Source organism: Ceratotherium simum, chromosome 1, assembly GCF_057802395.1.
Source record: "Ceratotherium simum simum isolate JZ-2026a chromosome 1, ASM5780239v1, whole genome shotgun sequence".
Taxonomy (NCBI): Eukaryota; Metazoa; Chordata; class Mammalia; order Perissodactyla; family Rhinocerotidae; genus Ceratotherium; species Ceratotherium simum.
This window is the reverse complement of record NC_141900.1, coordinates 103,244,219-103,265,001: the sequence shown is the minus strand read 5'-3', so window position 1 is coordinate 103,265,001 and position 20,783 is coordinate 103,244,219. Positions and strand designations below refer to the sequence as shown.

The following is a 20,783-nucleotide window of genomic DNA, read 5'->3' as shown; positions in this document are numbered from 1 at the left end:
TCTGTGTTCTGTCACAAATCAAAATTTTAAATAAAAAATAAAGCAAATATAGTTTATATTTTAAAATTTTATTAAGACATTGCCATTCTGATTGTTAAATATTTTGGTTATCATCCCTGGGTAGGTCCCAAATAACCATTTTCTATTATACGACCCTGCTCTCATGGCCCTGGTTGAATAGAGCTAAACTCAGCAGGGTCGATAAGAAAACCTTCTTTAGGAATGTGAGAAAGATTCAATCCTTCTTCCTATATGACCTTGTATTAGGCGGCTCAGGTTCCCATAACAACATACCATAGACCATGTGGTTTAAACAAGAGACATTCACTTTCTTACAGTTTTGGAGGCCAAAAGTCCAAGATCAGGGTGCCCGTACGGTTGGTTTCTGGTGAGATCTCTCTTCCTGGCTTATAGGCAGCTGCCAACTCACTGTGTGCTCTTGGGGTGTGGGCAAAGAGAGCAAGCTCTCTAGTGTCTCTTCTTACAAGGACACTAACCCCATCAGGGCCCACCCTTATGACCTCATTTAACCTTAGTTACCTCTTTATAGGCCCTATTTCCAAATACAGTGACATTGGGGTTTAAGGCCTCAACATATGAATTTAGGGGGATACAATTCAGTCCACAGCCTTGTGTGCTTTGAGCAGCCCCCTTCTGCCAGGTCCACTCACTGGCAGGGGAGTCTGCATTTCTGAGAAAGAAGAATGAGACAGACACACATGAAATGAGGAGAAGATGGAGAGAGGACTCCAGATGGCCTTCTAATTCCTAGCTCCCAGGCATAGCCATATCACTATCTTGGAGAGCTATATTTCTGCCGAGGAGTTATCTCTGCATTCTTATAACAAATTCTCCTTTTTGGGTAAAAAAGTTGGAGGTGAAGTAGTTGAGATAACTAAGACAGATATTCTTTTTGATAAGTTTATCCATGAAAAGGCCCAGAAAAATGGGCAATATCTAGAAGAAAATGTGTGGTCAGGCAGGGGGCTAAGACGTGAGACACAAGGTCATGTTTCTGTGTTGATAGGAAGGGAACTGATGATTCTGCAAAGATGGGATGAAGCAAGGGCCCAAGTCCTTGACAAGGGAAGAGGACGTAGGACTGGAGTACAAAGGACCCTTTCCAGGTGTGTGGACACTTCTAGATGATACCAGGAGGGAAGGAGGAGAAGATGGAGTAGATGTAAGTTTGTTAGTAGATTTACTGAGAGAATTCCCATCTGATGATGTCTCTATGAGACAAGGTCATCTCATGAAAATGAAGTGGGGGGAAGAGGAGAAGGTGTGTGTAGCCGTCTCAGAGAATGGTAAATAGGGCTTATGGGGAAACATAGTAAGTAGGATGGCCAACTTGAATTAAAGGCCAATTTGAGGTTTGTGATCACACACTTAAGGTAAAAACAGCCCATCTGCAAAATTCTGTCCAGAAGCAGAAACTTGGGCAGATATTTGGGTTGGAGTATGGGTATGGGTATGAAAATGGGTATGAAGGAGGGGACAGAGAAGCAGGCGAGTTAATGGTGTTTGCACTGGAGAATTATACTGATAGAAGGTGACTCTCAATTCTAGCTAACTGCGCATTAGGAATACCCATGGAGATTTCAAAGAGCCTGATTTCGTGGGTCCAGGGTGGAGCCCGGGCATTGGTTTTAGATGATTCTAACATGCAGTTGGTGTTGAGAATCACCAAGAGGACCATGAATCTCAGCTGAATCCTGAGGGGAGATAGCAAGGGGCTAACGAAAAGTATGAACCTGGTGGGCTCAATGAATTTGACATCACAAAAACAGCAATAAATGATAGCAGTGGGGTCTAGGGCAAGTAAGCTGGAATGATAGGAAGTCATGATTGGTAAGTAAATAATAGAAAGTGTTTGAAAATGGTCGAGTTGTGGGAGTGGATTCTCAAGGTGGAAATGAAGGAGAAGGTCATTGTCGGTTAAGGGATGAGAATATAAGACCAGAATCTTGAATGGACTCTCCACATGGACACTGAAAACACTGAAAGTTCATGGAAAGGAGTATGACCCATGAGCTGAAGTCTTCTCTGGATGATGGGAAGAGACCAAGGTGGCAGTTAGGAGCAGAGAGGGTGGTATAGCTGGGTGGCACAAGCTACACAGGAAGAGATCTCTTTGCGGGAGAAAGAGGGAGAACTGGCCAGCAGAAACCATGAACATGAGCATCACAGAAGCCAAGGATCTCTCTTCCTGGCCCTGAGGTGGGATGAGGGAGAAATACCAGCTTCCAGGTGAATGGGGACTTCAGGGAATAGATAACCTAGTTTCAGAATTACATGGTGGTGGGAGAAACATTTGGAAGTGTCGACAATAGAGCTGAGTCTACTGATGACACAGCAGGAGTTTCAGAGGGCACGGTGGGGGACTGGAAGGAGAGGAGGTGTGGGGAACTGGGTCAGAGCAGGGGATTTACAAGCAGGATGGGAATGAGATGTGATGTTGAGAGACGATTCTGAACACCAATGAAGTAAACAGAGCGTGGAACGTGAGGAGCTAGTCTCTTGAAACACAGTGGGCCTCTCCTTTCAATTGTCGTCCCAAATACTTAGCTTGGCAATGTGGCTTCTGGCCGGCTGTTTTCCCTGGCTCCACAGAGTGGGATAGGACTTTGGAGGTGGATAAAACAGGGATTATATAAGTAGAGCAACTGGAAGGAGGAGTAGAGTTATGGGAAGAGGATGAGTGGAGCACAGTTCGTAACACGATGATTTTAAGAATCTAAGTGACATCCAGGTTGATATTCTAGTTGGCAGTTGAATACACAAGTGCATAGCAAGTGTAACCTGTCTGGAAGGACAGAAATCATGTGGATAATCAAATTATCTGCTTTACTATAAGGAATGTCAATCCTTTTACACACTTTCCTTCCCAAATATTCCTGACAGTCCTTCTCCATAGAGGGATAAATGTGATCAAGAATCAGTAGTTATCACTGGTTGCCTGTTGCCACCTAGTAGGAGAGTAGGGACACCTGCCTGGCATTTGAAGCCAAACTGAGAACACTGACTAGCCGTGCAGGCCTACGATGGAATGAAGGATTTCTAAAGTGTTCACCCCTGCCCGCCAAAGATATCCACCCTAATTCCCAGGCCCTGTGGATATGATAAGATGTCATTCCCATGATTGCGTTACATTATATGGCACAATAGACCTTAAAATAAGGAGATTATCCTGTATTATCCACATTAGGTGGGCCTAATGTAGTCCATGAGCTCTTTAAAAAGCAGAGAGTTTTCTCTGTCTTTGGGCAGAAAGGAAGTAAAAAAGATTTGAGGCATGAGGGGGAATTGATGTGCTGTTGCTGGCTTGAAAATGGAGGGGGATGAACACAGCCTTAAAGAGCAGAGAAAGGGGCCAGCCTGGTGGCGCAAGCAGTTAAGTGTGCACGCTCCGCTGCGGCGGCCCAGCGTTCACCGGTTTGGATCCTGGGTGCGGACCAACGCACCACTTGGCAAGCCATGCTGTGGAGGCGTCCCATATAAAGTAGAGGAAGATGGTCATTGATGTTAGCCTAGGGCCAGTCTTCCTCAGCAAAAAGAGGAGGATTGGCAGATGTTAGCTCAGGGCCAATCTTCCTCACAAAAAAAAAAAAAGAGAGAGCAGAGGGAGCTGACAGCCAGCAAGGTGGCAAGGACCTTAGTCCTACAACTGCAAGGAACCAAATTCAGCCAACAATTTTGATGAGTTGGGAAATGGATTCACGCCTAGAGCTTGCAAATAAGAGCCTCATCTGGCCAAAACCTTGATTTTGGCCTTGTGAGACCCTAAGCAGAAAACTGTGAGATAACAAAGAGGAGTTGCTTTAAGTTCTTTGTTGAGTTTAAATAATTTGTTACACAGCAATAGCTACCTGAAACAACCACAGAGATGCTGCTTTGATTGGGCTGCCCTTGCACAGTGGTCTCTATTGTCTCCTGTTTGGGATCTGTCACCATTTCTGCCACAGTTGATCACTGGTGCAGCCAGATACCTGCCAGGCTCATCACTGGCACTGCCACTGGTCTACTGGGGGATATACCATTGAATTCCCTGGGGGCGATGCTCTTTCAACATATTACCTTCAAGTGTAGGAGAGAGAAAATACATTTCAGTATTGACCTAGGGCTTAGATTTTCTAGAGGATGGGAGAAGGATATAGGGTATGAAGGAATTGAAGATGCTCATCTACACTAGTCAAGGAAGAAAGAGGAGCTAGGCAGGAGCTGATAGATTTAGAAAACAGAAGGACCCAGATCCTGGAGGAGGAGGAGGAGAAAGCACAGGAGTGGTGTGGGAGAACCTGTGACAGCTGGAAGGGCAAGAAAATGAAGTCAAAGAGTGAAACAGAAAGGCTTTGCAGGAAGGAACACTTTCTAAGAAACACATAATAATTGAATATGCTCACTGGCAGCCCCTTTCAGGAATCCCACTGATTTGGCACAATAGGGCCCTCATTTAGGACCTCACCTCAAACAATTCAAGTTCTCATTGCTCACGCAAGAGCCCCCCTTCCTGTGTCCCATTTTATTAACTAAAGATCCTTCTTCCTTTTCCTCTCTCCCTCAGGCCCTCTCCCCTTTGCTGATAACTCTAGCTGGATGGGACTCTCACTTGTGGGGACAGTGTGAGGAATTTGAAGGAGCAGAGGGTAACACATAGAATCATTGGGCACTGGAGCAGAAGCATCCAGCCTGGTTCCTTCCCTCTCTACTCCATCCTGGAAGCAGAGCCAGAGACAAAGTCTTGGTCCTGGAAAGTGATTCCAGAGAGAAGGCCTGGGACTTGGGAGAGTGAAGCAGGGAAGAGGAAAAACTGATAGAAGACCTTTTAGAGATCACTGCTGTAGACATCAGGGGCTTCATTCCACTTCTGAGAATTACACAGAATGCCCCCGAACAATGGGGTGGAGCGTCCATCAGCAGCTCCATCCCCAGCAGTTGAGGGCTGCCACCAGACGCATTAACTACATCCCATCCTCACACGCGCACTTCTAGCTGTGCTTGTACAAAGGCCAAGTGGACTCTCTGTGTGTCAGAAAAGCCCCGGGCAGAAAGCAAAAGAAGCTTGAAAAGAAGATACTCGATGGCAAATCAGCATATGAAAATAAAATGCTCACATCATTAGTCATGAGGGAAATGAAAATCAAAACTGCAATGAGATACCACTTCCCATCCACTGAATGGCTGTCAAAAAATCAAAAAGACAGACAATAACAAGTGTTGACAAAGATGTGGAGAAACTGGAACCCTCGTACGTTGCCTGTGGGAACGTGAAATGGGCCAGCCACTTTGGAAACCAGTGTGGAAGTTTCTTAAAAAGTCAAACATAAACTTACCATATGACCTAGCAATTCCACTCCTAGGTATACACCCACCAGAAGTAAAAACATGCCCAGGGACTTGTATACGAATGTTCATAGCAGCTTTATTCATAATAGACAAAACAATGAAACTACTCAAATGTCATCAACTGGTGGATGGGTAGACAAAATGTCATATATCCACACTCAGATTACTATGCAGCAACCAAAGGAACAGCTGCTGATACATGCTGTAATATAGATGAACATCAAAATCATCATGCTAATCAAAAGAAACCAGACGTTTATATGAAATGTCTGGAAAGGGAAATCTATTGAGGCAGAAAGCTGTTTAGTGGTTGCCTGGGGCTGCTGGTGGGAAGGACTGATTGCAAATAGGCATGAAATGATGGAAATGTTCTAAAACTGGATGGTTGTGATGTTTGTGCAACTTTGTGTATTTCTATAAAAGTCACTAAAGTTTAGACTTAAAACAGGCGAATTTCACAGTATGTGAATCATGCCTCAATAAAACTTTGAAGAGGGAGGAGAAGAGCTGATGGCAGCACGAGCCGAGCTGGAGCTTGCGTGGAAAGGCCACAGCGCTGCAGCTGAAATCACATGGGCGCAGGGCGTGACCTGGGGCACCGGTGATGTCTAACACCAGAGACCTTCAGACGTCATATTCAACCCGCTACAGATGGAGAAACCAAGGCTCAGGCATGGGAAGTGACTTGCCCAAGTTCACCAGCCATGGCCGATTCACAGAGGTCCCCAGGAGACAGTCCTTGCACAGGTCCAGGCCAGGGCTCAGACCCACCCTTCCTCCCTTTCCCCTCTGGGCCCGAGACGCAGACTCTGCACACAGCTTGCTGCCAATGTCACTTTATTTGGGATATGCTAGTGCCAGGGCAGGGAGTGGATGCGTGGGCATGGGAGGACGGGTCAGTGCTGCTGAGGCCGGCGATCACGTGCGTGGCAGCGGGGCATCTCCTGCAGAGCCCTCAGCGCTTTGAGAAATCACCTCCTGGAGGACAAATGAGGGGGAGATGTGCTAGCAAAAAAGGCAGAGTGGTCGGGCCAGGCAGGGATGGGGCTGAGAGAGGGCAGCGGGAGCAAACTGGCAGAAGAAGGAGGAAGAGCCGTCAGGAAGAAGCCCAGAGCAAAGGCAAGCTCCTGCCCTGCGCTCCACCCGGGTGGTGTTGGCGCCCTTCCACCTGATTCTCTCTCACCTGCCCACTGCGTGGCCTCTGGTTATCACACACTAGGTACTTAACAAGAAACAGGCGGCCGCCGGGCGCTTCACACCAGGCACACTGCCAGGCTTGCTCTCACCAAGTCCTCCCAACAAGCCTGTGCAGACTGTCAGCCCGGTTGTGAAGATGAGGTCGTGGGGGCTCAGCAAGGAAGGAGAGAGAGGAGCTGGGATCTGAACTAGGTATGGCGGACTCCAAACCCCCAAGTTGACATGCGATTGGAGAAGAAACGAACAAGAATGCTCGGAAGGGGAACGGAGGGGCTCAGAAGGGTTCAAGGAAGAAGAATCCGGCGAGGGGCAGTGTGGTGGGTAAAGGGGCCTGGTTCGGAACAACCGCCCCACCCCCATCGGAGACCTGGCCCCGCCCCCATCGGAGACCTGGCCCCGCCCCCACCGGAGACCCGGCCCCGCCCCCGCCAGAAGCCCCGCCCAGACCCACCCTGGCAGGCGCTGCACTGACAGCTGTGGATGACCGGCAGGACGACCGGCTCTGTGTGGCCGCCTGGACAGCGCAGGTTCAGGATCCGCACGGGGGTCTCAGGGTCCAGGCGGTAGCTACAGCAGTCGCACTGGCTCTGCAGGTACGGCTCCTGGGCAAGAGGGGTAACCAAGTTGGGCAGGGGCCAAACTTCCTTCCCTCTCTTGGCCTTTCCCATCCAAGACGGCTGGGGCCAAAGGAGGGCCAGATCCCAGATCTCCTCGCGGAGCTGGGCAGCGAGGCAGGGGAGGGATGTCACCACCAAGAAGCCCACCTCCTTCGCTCCAGCCCCCACCCGTCTGAGCGTCCACATTGTGCAGGTTACAGGAATGCTTTCACCGTGCCCATCACTGCGTCCTGGCAGCAGGGGGAAAGACATAGCCTACCCCAAGGGGCTTACAGGCTAATGGGAGAGACAGACTAATAATTTCTGAAACTGCAAGTAATGAGGCCCTAAATCGCACAGTTCTGACCCTAAGTGCAAAGTGAGTTCTTGCTCCAAAGCAGACGCCTCCTGCTCTACGATTATATAGTAACTCTGTAAGTCCCACTGAACGTTTGATTTAGTTTTACGCATAATTCTATTCTAACTTTATTTTGAAATAGGTAATACATTCACACAATACCAAGTTTAACTAAAAAAGATTCAGTAAAAAAAATCTCCGTCTGATTTCTAACCCACGATCACTCATTTTTCCTCCCCAGAAAAAAATCTCTTAACTACTCTCCTTTCCTCACTGTATATTTTAAAAAATCCAAAAGTGATGGGGAAGGTACTCCCAGGAGGTGCCAGGAGCCCCCTGGGGAGCAGAAGAGTGGACAGGGTGGAGGACCAGCTAGGATATCACCTTTGTCTTCCAGGAACAGATGACCCAGGGGGGCCGAGGCAGAAGAGAATGGCCTCGCCACAGGTGACCTGAGGCAGTGCTGGGGGCTGAGGTTGCATCCTGGCTAGACCCTGGCAGGATGGAGCTGGAGCCACAGCTCTCCAGGCTCAGGGCTTGGGGAGTCAGGGTAGGTGCAGAGCCCCTAGAGGGTCCGCAAAGAAGCAGAGCTAGGTCTTCTGGGTCCCAGAGGAGCAAGCGCAGTGCGGAGCTCCAGCAGCATCTAGGCCGTGCTCATAGGACTTGCCAGGAAATGTCGGGGACAATGCTGTGTGTAGAAAGTCCATCCCTAAGAGCCTCCACTCACTGTACAATGGGCCTAACCTAGCTCCTCCTGCCGTTCTCTGTGGGTGTCCTGGCTTGCTTGCCTTGAGGGGCACAGTGGGCCGAGGGGCATGCGCGGGAGCTGTGTGGGGCCTCAGCAGGGAGAAGACCACCCTGGGAGGAGCGGAGGCACCCGGCAGGCTCCGGAGCCCAAGCCCTGCTGAGGATCACCCGGCCGGCCAGCAGGTATGGGCCACCACCTTGGTGAAGACTTGCCCTGGCTCTGATCAGCTGCATCCCCGTGAAATGACCGTGTCCCTCGTCCTGGGCTTTGCCTGGGTTCTAGGTTTGTGGCGGCAGGCCCTCGGGGGCCGCTGGCTGACCTGACTCCCCTGGGCTTGTTCACCTCAGGCATGACATTGGTGCTGGATGGGCAGTGCCCACTGCAGTAGCTCACTTCCACCTGGTCCAGGTGGCAGGGGCCCTTGGTGAGGTTGCGAAGCTCGGTGAGGTGCCGGCAGGAGGCTGACTGCTCCTCTGTGGAGAGGGGCAGGTGAGTGGCGGGAGGTGGGGGCAGGGCAGAGAGAGAAGGCGTGATGAGGGGACTCTGTGTGTGGGGGACAGGGGGACAGAGCGTGGAGCTGAGGGGAGCATGTCGGGGCTGGGGTGCCCAGGCGCTGTGATCAGCACTGGAGGTCTTCACTCTGCTAATCCCCACGGTGGGCAGGATTGGGGACGGCGGGCCTTCCATGGCAGGTGTGGGGGTGGTTTGGGAAAAGGGCCCAGAGTAGGCAGAGGCGCGGCAGGAGGTGCCCCAGGTCCCTTGCTTACCCAGAGTCTCCCGGCGGCAAGTGGGACAGCAGCTCCCTGGCTCCTGCACGGTCACCTCGCCCTGCAGAGGGAGTAGTCCCCGGTCCCCTCAGGAGGGTGGCTCCAATGCCCCGGCACTGCCTGCCTGAGGCCCGAAGACCAGCCTCTGGGGAGGGACCCAGGAAGGACCCAAGGGAGCCACTCTGAGAAGGCAGCAGGCTACAGGCGGGTACCTGGGCACAGGTGAGGAGGGGGCAGTGCTGAGTGCAGACACTCTTCCCACCGAGGCAGCGGCAGCTCTCACAGTCCTCCTGCCATTCGGATCCAGGCTGGGGAGAGTAGGGGAGAGACTCCTCTCCATCTATCCACATGCAGACTTTTCTATAATACTACCCCGTCCCTGAGCCCGGCCTGCGGCCAGCCCAGGGCAGTGGCCTGAGACTGGAGTCGGCAACAAGAGTTTCAGGAGGCAGGTGGACCGTTGGGGCCCAGAGACTGTCCCAGTGTGATGGCCGATGGTGGGGCTGCCCACTGCTGCGGGCCCTGGAGCAGGGAGGAGCCAGGAGACAGCCTGTGTCCATAAGGGCTGGGAGGCACGGGGGACTGCGGTGTCTCACCGGGTGTGGATGCCCGCGGTGCCAGCACTCGCAGCGGTCTGCGGGCACGCAGGGGCCTGCCCAGCTGCGGAAGTGCCCGGGCCGGCACACGCAGCCTGGCACCTGCCCTGCACTGCAGTTGCTCTGAGACTCCGTGGTGTTCGGTTCCCGGCATGTCCGCTCACAGGGCCCCGGCTCCCCAGGGTCCACCGGCTGCCACATTTCCCTGGGGGGGCACTCTGCCAGGGAAGACCACCCACCCCACCACATGGGTCAGCCATGGGTCCAGCCTCAATTCTCCCCCCTCGCACACTGGGCACCCCCGTGTCCCTCCTCCCTCCCCATGCACTGCCCACTCGGCTCCAGCAACCTCTGCACTTCTAGGTCTCCAAACACACCTCCCTGCTCTTATCCACCCTCCCAACACTAGTGGGGCCCAGCTCGGTTCTCGCCTCCTTCAGGAAGCCTCCCCTGACCAGTCCTGTCCACCCCAACCTCTCCATTCCCAGCAACGATTTCACATTCTGTGGGTGCAGCTTGCTTGTCAGTGAGCTAGAGACTGTCTCCTATTTCTACCCGTTCTGGTGGGTGAGGGTGGGGGGTGCCTGGGGCTCTCCAGGCCACTGTGTCTCTGAATCCATACAGGGCCCAGTATGGCAGAGCTGGGCTCGTGTGGGCCCTTAGCAAAGGCCTGTCAACCTTGACCAGATGGGGGGGGACAGCACAGGGCAGACACCAGCGGCCTGGGGACTGCCAGGCAAGGGTCCTGTTTCAGTTCACCCTCTAACCTCAGTTTCCTCATCTGCGGGGAAAGCTCCCTCTGCTCTCTGCCTCACTCACGGCCCTGGCTCAGCACACACAGTGCCCCCTGACAAATGCCCCCAACCACCCAGGGGGGACCATGCTGTGTCCAGGGAGCCCCCGGCAGATAGCCTGGTGGGGCGGTGTGGACAGAGGGAGAAGGGGCTTCCTGAAGGAGGCAGCCTTGCCTAGGGTGGGCAGGGCCCTCTCCCCTCATCCGGGTCAGCCCAGCGTTGGCTTTGGAGGGACCAGCAGGGGCCTGAACAGCCCACATCTCACCCTGACAGTCAGCGAGGGAGCAGCTGAAGGCTCCACTTTGGCAGACACTGAGAAGATAGAAGCATGCGTTGAGATGCCTCCTGTGTCCTCCTCCCCACCCCCATTCTCAGCGGCCCCTGCCTCCACCCCCCTCCCCACCCCGCCCCCGGGGCCTCACCAGCGGGTGCAGTTCCATGTGAGCACAGTTCCTGGGGGCAGCTCCCGGACCTGCTCTTCAAGGGTCAGGGTGAGGCCCCAGGGCAGAGAGATCTGGGTGCAGGGGCACGCGGCAGGGGGCACACACGAGCCATTGTGCAGCAGCTGGGACAGCGCAGGCTCCAGTTACACTGGGACCACCGCCTCTTACCCCCACACCTGCCTGCTCCCCAATGTGAGAGTCAGGGCCCAGCGACCGCACCCACCTGCCCTCCAGGGCAGCCACAGCCAAGTTGGCAGGGCTCCTGCACACAGAGGTCACCAGGCTGCAGATGTGAGCAGAGGCGCGGGCACGAGGTGGCACAGGTGCTGAGCACCTGGCCAGGTGGGCACTCTGAGGGGAGCACACAGATAGTGAGGTGGAGTCCTGGGGGGACTGCCTCAAGACCCGCCACCTGCCCTGGTGAGTGCCAGCTGGGGTGGGGGCCTGGGCACGGCAGCACCGAGGGCAGGGCAGGCACCCACCGCTGGGCACTCACCGGGGCAGGGCTGCGGGTTACACTCCTGCCGTTGCTCCGTGTCCTGGGCCTGGCATGGTGTCCCCCAGGGACCCTCCTCGCAGCTCCGACGGCGCTCGGTGGTGCCCCCACCACAGGGAGCTGAGCAGCTGCTCCAGGCTGACCAAGGCCCAAGGACTGGGCACTCATGGCGTGGACACACCAGGGACCCGTTGACACAGGTGCTGTGGACGGGGTGTGCAGAAAGGGCTCCAGCCCCGAGTCAAGGTGAACAGAGTTTTGCTCCCAGCAATGCCCATAACCCTGACCTTCCCCAGGCCTCCCATCCGAAGCTCCCATCCTCCCGCCTGGCCCCCGGTAGGCAGCCATACCAGGTTCTGCAGTCCAGCTGCACCACCTCGGCCGGGGCCAGCACCCATGAGGCATTGGGGCTGGGGAGGCCACAACGGCAAGAGGAGATGGGCACACAGTGCCCGTCCTGTACCAGTTGGCCAGGGGGACAGCGGCAGCCTGGAGTGGGGGTGGGAAGGACAATCAAGATTCGGTGCTGAGGCAGGCACACACGATGGGTCCCTCTAGCATAGATGAAGTCCAAGGCCTCAGGCTGGCACTAGAGCACCCCTTCCTCCTGCCCCCTGCCATGTAACCTGTCTCCACAATATCTCCCACCCCCAAGCTCACAAAGGGGCCTCTCTAGGCCGCCCTGTGTGTGGGACCCACCCCAGGAACCCTTGAGGCCACCTGAGAGCATCCTCACAGACACAGCCCATCTAGACTGAGGCTCACTCTCTGTGGGACCCCCAGCCAGTGGCTGAAAGTGACCCCAGGATCCACTCTGCTGCCCTATAGCTCACGATCCAGCAGTCTGCCCCTGCCCCCAGGCCACATGCTCTCTGGGAGCAGGAGGATGGAGGAGGCCTGGGCATCCCCAGGATTCCCGGGCTGGGCTGTGGGCATGGCCTGGCCACCTGGGCGGCACGGTCCCTGCAGACACTGCACACGGTCCCAGAGGTCAGCACAGCTTCTAGGGCACCGGTTGGCACAGTCAGGGGTGGGCACGGTGTCCCGGGACTCGCAGCTCTCCCCTGAGGACCAGAAGGTAGGAGTCTGTGTTGGGGATGTTCTCAGGCCCCCAAGACGGCACCTGCCCTCCACTGCACGCCTCCAGGGTCAGAGGCAGCAGCCCCCACAGGCCCCATCTCCAACGTTACTGTCCCTGGCCCTCCTCTGGATGCCAGGCTGGGGGTTACCTGGACAAGGCGCCACGCTGCAGCTCTCGGTCTGAGCCCATGGCCCCCGGCAGCCTCCTCCAGGGGGGACCCCTGCCTCTCTCCAGCGTAGCCGGAACCCCCCACTGCAGGGCACCTGGCAGGGGCTCCAGGGCCCCCAAAGACTCCACTGGCATAAGTCTGGGGAGGTAAAATGGAAGTCAGTGCCCAGGGCCCACCTCCCCCACCTCCTGCTTCCACCCCCGGCCTAGGGCTCCAGCCCTGCAGACACCAGCACACCCTGCCCTCCACTCGCCCTCCCGGGCTCCCTTCCTCCTCGCCCAGCAGCTCTTCCACCCACCCTCAAATCCAGCAGGCCCCAGAGGCAAGCAGGACTGCTAGCTAACTACCTGGCCACTGAAGTGAACTACACGGCCCAGGCCTTCCCGCCAGGCCCCCCTCCACCCTCATTCCAGGTCCCTCTCCCTGTTGGCCTAGGCCCCTCCCCATTACCATGGCAGGCTTGAGGGTCCGGGCAGAGGCGTTGCTGGCTGAGTGGCGCGGTGCAGAGGTCTGGGTCCCCGGCCCACGGCCTCCCTGTCTCAGGGTCCAAACAGAGGCGATGGCGGTGCTGCTCTGAAGCCAGCGTGGGGGCCAAGGTCGGGGAGAGGCTGGCTGGGTCCCGGGGCCAGCGCTCCTCTAGGGTAGCCCTGGAGGCAGGGGCCAGGACACCGGCGGGCAGGCAGGGCCCACAGGGCGACCACTCAGACCAGCCGCTGAGAGGCAGAAGACCTAGGAAGGGCAGCGTGTGGGCACCCCACCCAGTGACCCTCCCCACACTCAAGAGACCGCAGCGGGTAGGGAAGGAGGAGCTCGGAGGTGTGACCAGGAAGGCTGAGGGAGGTCTGGGGGGCCAGGGTAGGGTGACCAACCATCCTGGTTTGTCTGGGACTGTCCCAGTCCTAGCAGTGAAAGCTCCAGTCCCCAGCAAACGGGACAGTTGGTCTCCCTGACCAGTTACCTTGACAGCCCCGGCTGGTGCACTGCAGCTCCCCGTGCCAGCATTCACTGTGGGAGGGGGTGTCACGGTGGGCTCTGGGAGGCAGGACCTAGCCCAGAGCAGTGGGCGTGGGGCTCATGTAGGGGTAACCTGAGCTCTGGGCTCATCTGGAGCAGATGAGGCTGAGGCTGGGCTTCTCTGCGGGGTCAGGCTGTCCTGGGGACCCCACACCCTCCCCGCTCCACTCCCTGGCTCCAGCCCTCAGGCGCTGCCTCCTCCTCCCCCATTACTCACCACTCTTTGCAGCCCAGCTGCAGGTGATCCCCAGGGACCAGGGTCACCCCACCCTCCCCGCTCTACTCCCTGGCTCCAGCCCTCAGGCGCTGCCTCCTCCTCCCCCATTACTCACCACTCTTTGCAGCCCAGCTGCAGGCGGTCCCCAGGGGCCAGGGTCACCCCGGCTCCTTCTCCTGAGATGTGCAGGCAGCTACACTCCTCTGGGGGAATGCAGCCCCCAGCCTGCTCTAGCAGCCCCTGGGCAGGAGGGGACACAGGCACACGGATGTGGGGCAATCATCTCTGCGTGCTAACACCAGCAGTGTGCCTGACCCACAGCAAGCACACAGGTGTGTTGCTGAGCGAACAGATGGGTGAACGGCCATGAGGCCGAATGTGAAGAGCTGAGGCACCGTGAAAAGGCACCAACAGGAGGGCGTCACCATGGGCATTGTGGAGGGGGGAGGTGTGGAGTGTGGACAGAGGCCCCCCCTTCTCCTGGGGTGTCTCCCCTAGCTCCACCCCTCACCTCAGGGCAGTAGCAGCCAGGCTGGCAGGGCGGCAGGTCCTGGCAGAGCCCACGGCTCAGGTGTGTGGCACAGAGCCTGGCACATGGGGAGCCGCAGGCCTGGAACTCAAAGGGAGGGGTGCAGCTGTCCTCTGAAGGGGAGGCAGGCAGACTGGTCGGGGGCAGCCCAGAGACACCCTCCACCCCCCAAGCCCAGAGCACATGGTGCATGGTCCCATTGAGGCCCCTTGGGGTCACCTGGTAAGAGTGTAAGACTGCCCCCCTGCTGCCTGGAAGGACAGCCCAGTGTCGCCCGTCCAGTACCCACTCCAGCCCTGTAGGTGCCTCCAGGAAAGGGGCAGGAGGGTTTGGGCCTTGGAGAGACAGGAATCTGCACAGAAGATGGGGGCTGCGGGGACTTAGGGGCCAGCAGGTGCTCCAGGGTTTGGCGGATGGGAGACAGAGGGGCAGAGATGGAGGGCAGCTACAACAGGAGGTGGGCAAGACCCACTGTGCCTGGGGGCAGCTACAAGTGGCCAAAGCCTACGTTGGGCCTGCAGCTGCAAAGTGGGAAAATTATGGTGAAGGCTGGAGGGTGGGGAGGAGCAGCTGTGCCAAGAGAGTAGCTGAGGGTGGGGCAGGGAAGTAGCTGGGCTGCCGGGGGCAGGGGTCAGTGCAGGCAAGGGCAACTAACTGCTCAGAGGTCCTGGGGGCACTGAGGTTTGCTCCGAGAGGAGCTGGGAGTCCCAGTGGGAACCCTGGGAGGCCCCTGCCAAGGCTCAGCTCCCTGGCTTCTTGCTCCTGGGGCCTCACCAGAGCAGTTGCTGATGAGACAAGGCCGGAAGTGGCCGTCCAGCCGTGTGCAGGGGTGGCCCTCCTGCGCCCTTTCTGGAGCTGGTCCCTGGTGTCGGTAGCGCTGCTGGACCGGCACCTGGCATGAGCACGGCGTCCAGCTGCTCCAGCTGCTCCACACGCACTCCTCTAGGGACCGAGGTGGGGGATGTCAGCTAGGGGCCTCTGGGCTCCCCCAACCCCTCTCCTACCTGCCCTCCCCTCTTATCCAGCCCTCGCCAACACCCGGCACAGGGAAAGGGCAAAAGGAAGCCAAGAATTCAGAAAGGTCCCAGCTGGCTGGGTTCCCCGTCACCTGGCAGCAAGGGTCTCATCTCAAAGGAAGTGATGGTGGGAACAGGACAGGAACAAGACAAATATGGAGAAGGGATAGATGTAGATATATTTTGGGGAGATAATCTGGGGGTTGGGAAAACACATATTATTCCCTGAATTTTCCCCAGGTAGGAAAACAGAGGAGGGGTTCACTTCCCACGCACACTCACCCAGACAGGGCCCTGGGTAGCAGGCTTTGGTGTCCAGGTGGAGGAAGGTACCATTGCAGGTGGGGTCGGCCTCGGCCAGCAGGCAGGGGCAGGACCCAGAGCGGGAGGCCAGGCCCGGGCCGCAGCTGCTGGAACAGGGCCCCCACGGGCCCCAGGAGCAGGCCTCTGGCAGACCTGGGCAAGGCTGCTGGCCACAGTGCTGGGTCTGGGTGTCGGGCCCCAGGCAGCGGGGGGCCTGGAGGCGAGAAGCCAAAGCCATGCAGACCCGGGTGCGGACCTGGTTTCCACCTCCACAGGAGACAGGGCAGTCGGACCAGGAGGACCACAGCGTCCAGGCCCCGGGCTCTGGACAGGGGACAGGTTAGGTTAGAGGAGTCGGAGGGAGCGAAGGCCCAGAGGGCTGGTTGGGACCTAGTAGCACGGAGGGTGGCAGTTGGAAATACAGGCAGGAGGGAAACACAGGGCACAGAGCAAGACGGATGGTGAGGCTGGTAGGGTGGGGTGAGGCTGGGATCGGGGTGAAACCGCAGACCTGCACACTCGGTGTCCTCGCAGATGACGCCCTCCGGGGTGCAGGAGCTGAGAGGAGGAGCCCAGACTCAGGGACGCTGCTGTCCAGCAGGATGGTACAGGTCACCCTGCCCCTGCCCCTGGGCTTACCACTGCTGGCACTCGCCCTGCTGCCAGCTGTCCCCCAGGGTTCGGGTGTGGGCACCGTGCAGGCACAGGGGTGGGCACGGGGGCTGAGGGCAGGGCTGACTCTGGGACTGCTCTTCTCGACACTCCGGGGCCCAGGAGCCGGAAGTGGAGGACCTAGGCAGGGCCGGGGACAGAGAAGGTGAGAGATGGCCCCGTGCGCTTCATCATTCCTCCGCCTCCTGTGGGAAAACTCAGGGTGGGCGAGGAGATGGCTAAGGAAAGGCAAGGATGACCAGGGACAAAAGCTGGGCCAGGGCATGGACTGGGCGCAGAGTCACTGGTGCGGGCCAGGATCCAGGAACTCGGTATCAGAGAGAGAACCTGCCTCCAGGCAGCAGGAGACCCTAGCCTGGCCCAGCCCCATACCGGAAGCGGCTCTGCTGCCCCTGGGGCCCACACGAGCGGCTGCAGGGACTCCAGGCTGACCAGCGGCTCCAGGCGCAGTGGGCGGGCGGCGGGCAGGGCTGAGCCGTGCAGGACAGCTGCCCGGCCTGGCAGGAGCAGTTGTTACAGGCCTCCTGGTGCTGGCTCCCCGGGGCCCAGCTGTGGCCTTGGGCATCTGTGCACTCGCAGTGCCCAATCGGCACGCAGCCGCCGTCCTGCTCCAGGGAGCCTGTGGGGAGGCGGCCCTCCAGAGCTGTGCTGGCACTCCAGGCCCCACCCGCCTTCCCGCTGAGCCGCCCTGGCAGGTGAAGGCCGGGGCAGCACCTACCCTCGGAGCAGCGGCAGCCCCGCTGGCAGGCCTGGCCGTCCTGACACACGATCCCCTCCTGGAGGTCTGAGCAGCGGCGGGGGCAGCGGTTGGCACAGCTGACCACCTCCATGCCTGCTGGGCAGCCCTCCTCTGAACAGATTGGGAGGACCAGGGTCAAGAGGCCCCTGAGCCCCAGGGCTCAGACACCCCCGCTGCTGCCCGATCGGGGACCACCCTACCTCCATGAAGCTACACACCCCATCCTTCCCCCTAGGTTGGTGCCTATGGGAACATGGGGCCTTGAGGAGACTCCGGGACTGGGACACTCTGAGTGACAGAGCATTCCTCTGTCTCGACCTGTGAGTTCCCAACACCCAGCCTGGCACTCAACAGATGCTTGTCGAGCTGGACTGAATTTGAGCATCTAAAAGCCAACATTCTCACCTATATGGCTCCACGGTGTTCATCCGCAGGGGGATAGAAGGGAATGTGGGGGGGGGGGAGGATGTCCTAATAGAGGGGGTGGGTCCTAGAGTAACCCAGGTCCATGAGGTCAGTAAGCTCAGAAGAACCAATAACAGAAAAAGCTGAAGCTGCATGGGGCATGGTGGGAGGCAGGGGATCACAACTGTCTGGCTCAATCCACATCCCAGGTACCAGGTCCCCTCATGACTGTCACCCTCAGATTCTCTGAGAATCTTGACAGGGCGGGGCAGTTCTTCAGGCACTGGAGGGCGGGGCAAAGCTGAGAGAGTGAGTGGGGTGGGGATGGGCAGTGGGGTGGGCTCCAGCAGCTCATTCCTGGGCCACAGGAAGGCCTTACCCCATGCCCAGATCCCGCCATCTACCCCTGTGGGTCTCAGTTTCCTTAACTGGCCAATGAGGTAACAGCCTGTCCCCCATCTATGTTGCCAGGTGATGTGGGGATGACATTAGAGGTGGGGGTGGGGAGAGCTGTGCAGAGTGCACAGGCCACCAGGGATGTGCTGTCCCCACTGCCATACCACAGGGCATGGGATTGCAGAGCCGAGCATGGTGCCTCTCCCCAACACAGGGGGCACCCCCGTTCTTGGGTGGGGGGCTGGAGCAGTGGCGGCTCCTCAGAGATCGGCCCCCACCACAGCTCCGGTCACACCAGGACCAGGGGCTCCAGCGAGACCAGCCTCCCGGCACTGCGTGGGAGAGAGAAGAGCCACATGAGGGGTCTGGCTCAGGCAGAGGGCCCCCATGTCCCACAAGATGCACTAAGATGGAAGTGTTGCACTCAGGTGGCCAGGTGCCTGGGAGGGGCACAGATGCCAGGGAAGGGCACACCCTGGTCCTCACTGGCCCACCTCACCTGGGCAAGCACGCAGGTTGCAGAAGCGGCGCTCCTGGTAAGCCGTAAGGATATCAGGGCACCAGTGCCCACCAGGCCCTGGGGGACGGTATGCCCGCAGGCGGCGCTGCTGGCCCACCCCACAGCTTCGGGAGCAAGGTTCCCATGGGGCCCAGGCAGTCCAGGAACAGTTCCCGGCCACGCAGCCGGGGCTGGAGCACAGGGGCAGCTCTGTGGGATGGGATGAAGCTGAGCTGGAGCCAGCCCTGGCCACACGGAACCTGCCCCCGCTCCAGTACAGACCTCCCCCTCCGCCGGGCCCCCGTGACCTCATCCAGACTTTTGGGTTCTCCTTCCAGATCTGACACTGACTGTTGTGTGGCTGTGGCCACTGGGCCTCCGTTCCCCTCCTTCCATAGAGGACAGTAATCCCAGCCCCACAGGGCTGCTGAGAGATTTGGATGGGACCTTCGGGGAGGGGTTGGTACACACAGGAGTGAGGATTTGTTGGAAGTTGGCAGGGCTCCCCAACAGCCGTCGGTTTGGCAAAGGGGACCCAGGGTCCAGAGGAGGCACAGATTCAGATCAGATCGATATTTGCTTGAGGGGCATTGGACGCTGGGGTTTCAGGGTCAGACACTGGCTGGGGGTTAGAATGAGTTGTTCAAGGGCAGATGTTGGGTTTACAGGTGATGGTCAGGGTTCAGACACAGGTCAGGGTCAGAGATCGAGACTGGAAGGCGCACCTGTGCAGGAGGGCAGGTTGCAAGGGCGCTCCTGCCAAGTGTCCCCCCCAGTGCAGTTCGCCAGGCAGAGGCGAGTGCGGCTGCGCCGAGCAGGGTGAGCGGGGTCTGTGCAGCTGCTGGAGCAGGGGGACCACGGGGACCACGGGCCCCAGCCGCCTGGGGGAGGGGAGGGAGGGGTGTCTCCTGATCTTCCTGATACTCCCAGGGGAGTCAGCCCCAGGCTCCTGGACTCCCAGGAAGCAGGGTTGTGGGGGGAAGAGGCCCTGGGCTTGCTTTTCCCAAAGGGAGGCCACATGGGAGGGGTGCGGGGGGCGGCCAGGATCCAAGGAGTCTGGGCTACCTGGAAGGCCCGTCACTGGCTCCACTGTGGACCCTCCAGCCCCTGTGCCAAAGGAAAGCCCTGCTCAGAAACGTTTCCCAGCCTGCAGTGCCCCAGGACCAAGCCCGAGGCTAGTGGCCAAGCTCCAATCCTGCTCCTATCTGGTTAGCCCTTCCCTCACCTTGGTCTCCCACACGTGCTCCAGGCACAGCACTTTCTCATGGCAGCAAGGCCTTTGCTCAAGCTGTTCCTGCCACCTGGCATTCCTTCCCTTCCAATGCTTGTCAAAGTCCTTTGCATCCCTCAAACCCCCTAAGATGCTGCCTCCTCCGGGAAGCCCTCCTAGGCTGTCCCTCTAGGAGAATTCTCAATCTCCCTGATCTTCCATAGCACATGTGCCCTCCTACAGGGCTCACCACATGCTGAAATGAGTTATCTGAGCCCCTGGATCCCAAGGTCAGGGTCCTCACTACCCCCTGTCCTCAGCACACAGCATTTGGCAAGAGCTCCAGAAATGTTGGTGGAATGTACCCGAATAGAAGAGAAAAACAGAGCTAGAAGATGAGAGGAAGAGAGACCCAGAGATAGCAACAAGGATGGACAGAGACAAGAAAGGATAAAGGGCCAGCTGAAGAGGATTCAGCCAGCCAGACTCTCCCTTCCCACTTCCCTCACCTGGGCAGTCTGGGCTCAGGCAGTACTCGAGGTCCTGGCGGGGCCCGAGGCAGCCCTGGCCGCCGGGAGTGGGCGTGGGGCGTGCACACTGGCGGCTGCGAGTGCGGGTGCCCAGCCCGCCACAGGAGCGGGAGCACAGGTCCCATGGACCCCAGGGACCGAAGCCACCACCAGCCTTGGAGCAGTCCTCCACAGAGCAAGACAGCTTCCCGTGCACACAGGAGCTGGGGACAGGGCGTGAGGGTGAGGGGCTGGGCAGGACACACCCTGGGAGAAGGGGCGGGACAAGAGTCTCAGCCCCAAAGGGCGAGGAGACGGAGCCGGGGTTAGTCCAGGCCAGGTGGGGGGCAGAGGGCAGACCAATGCTCCTCCTCCTGTGACCTCAGATCTCCCCCACCCTCATAGTCCCCCTCACCAGTTGCTGCAGCCTACGCGGAGGGTCTGGCCTGAGCCCAGCTCATCTCCAGGCCCGAGGGGCTGACCACCCTCTCCCAGGATGGGTGGGCGAGCCCCAGGGTCAGCGCTGGCGGCTCCCAGCTCCTGCAGCAGTGAGGCCGTCAGCACACAGGGGCACTCCTGGGGTGGGAGCAGAGAAGAAAGTGCAGTCGCACAGGCCAGGCCAGAGACACTGTCCCCCTGGTTGGGGAGGGATGGGGGGAAGGAGTTGTGAGGCCCCAGGAGAG

The 20,783-nt window shown here is 58.2% G+C and overlaps 1 protein-coding gene across 1 annotated transcript in view; it reads right to left on the bottom strand.

Annotated features, from left to right (window-relative positions):
* Nucleotides 1–6,175: 6,175 nt before the first annotated feature.
* The window catches only part of LOC101392177 (SCO-spondin), a 57,121-nt gene continuing 42,513 nt past the window's right edge, over nt 6,176–20,783 (bottom strand). Inside the window, 29 exon segments of the mRNA XM_087434669.1 lie at nt 6,176–6,324; nt 6,995–7,145; nt 8,588–8,718; nt 9,013–9,073; nt 9,225–9,320; nt 9,609–9,826; nt 10,668–10,714; nt 10,825–10,967; nt 11,069–11,196; nt 11,342–11,544; nt 11,692–11,830; nt 12,289–12,405; nt 12,571–12,729; nt 13,042–13,320; nt 13,550–13,596; nt 13,938–14,062; nt 14,334–14,464; nt 15,126–15,293; nt 15,650–15,994; nt 16,182–16,228; nt 16,310–16,462; nt 16,715–16,961; nt 17,061–17,192; nt 18,047–18,214; nt 18,382–18,591; nt 19,107–19,262; nt 19,447–19,488; nt 20,101–20,324; nt 20,516–20,676. Coding sequence (XP_087290795.1) covers nt 6,302–6,324; nt 6,995–7,145; nt 8,588–8,718; nt 9,013–9,073; nt 9,225–9,320; nt 9,609–9,826; nt 10,668–10,714; nt 10,825–10,967; nt 11,069–11,196; nt 11,342–11,544; nt 11,692–11,830; nt 12,289–12,405; nt 12,571–12,729; nt 13,042–13,320; nt 13,550–13,596; nt 13,938–14,062; nt 14,334–14,464; nt 15,126–15,293; nt 15,650–15,994; nt 16,182–16,228; nt 16,310–16,462; nt 16,715–16,961; nt 17,061–17,192; nt 18,047–18,214; nt 18,382–18,591; nt 19,107–19,262; nt 19,447–19,488; nt 20,101–20,324; nt 20,516–20,676 — 4,251 coding nt within the window. The 3' untranslated portion in view covers nt 6,176–6,301.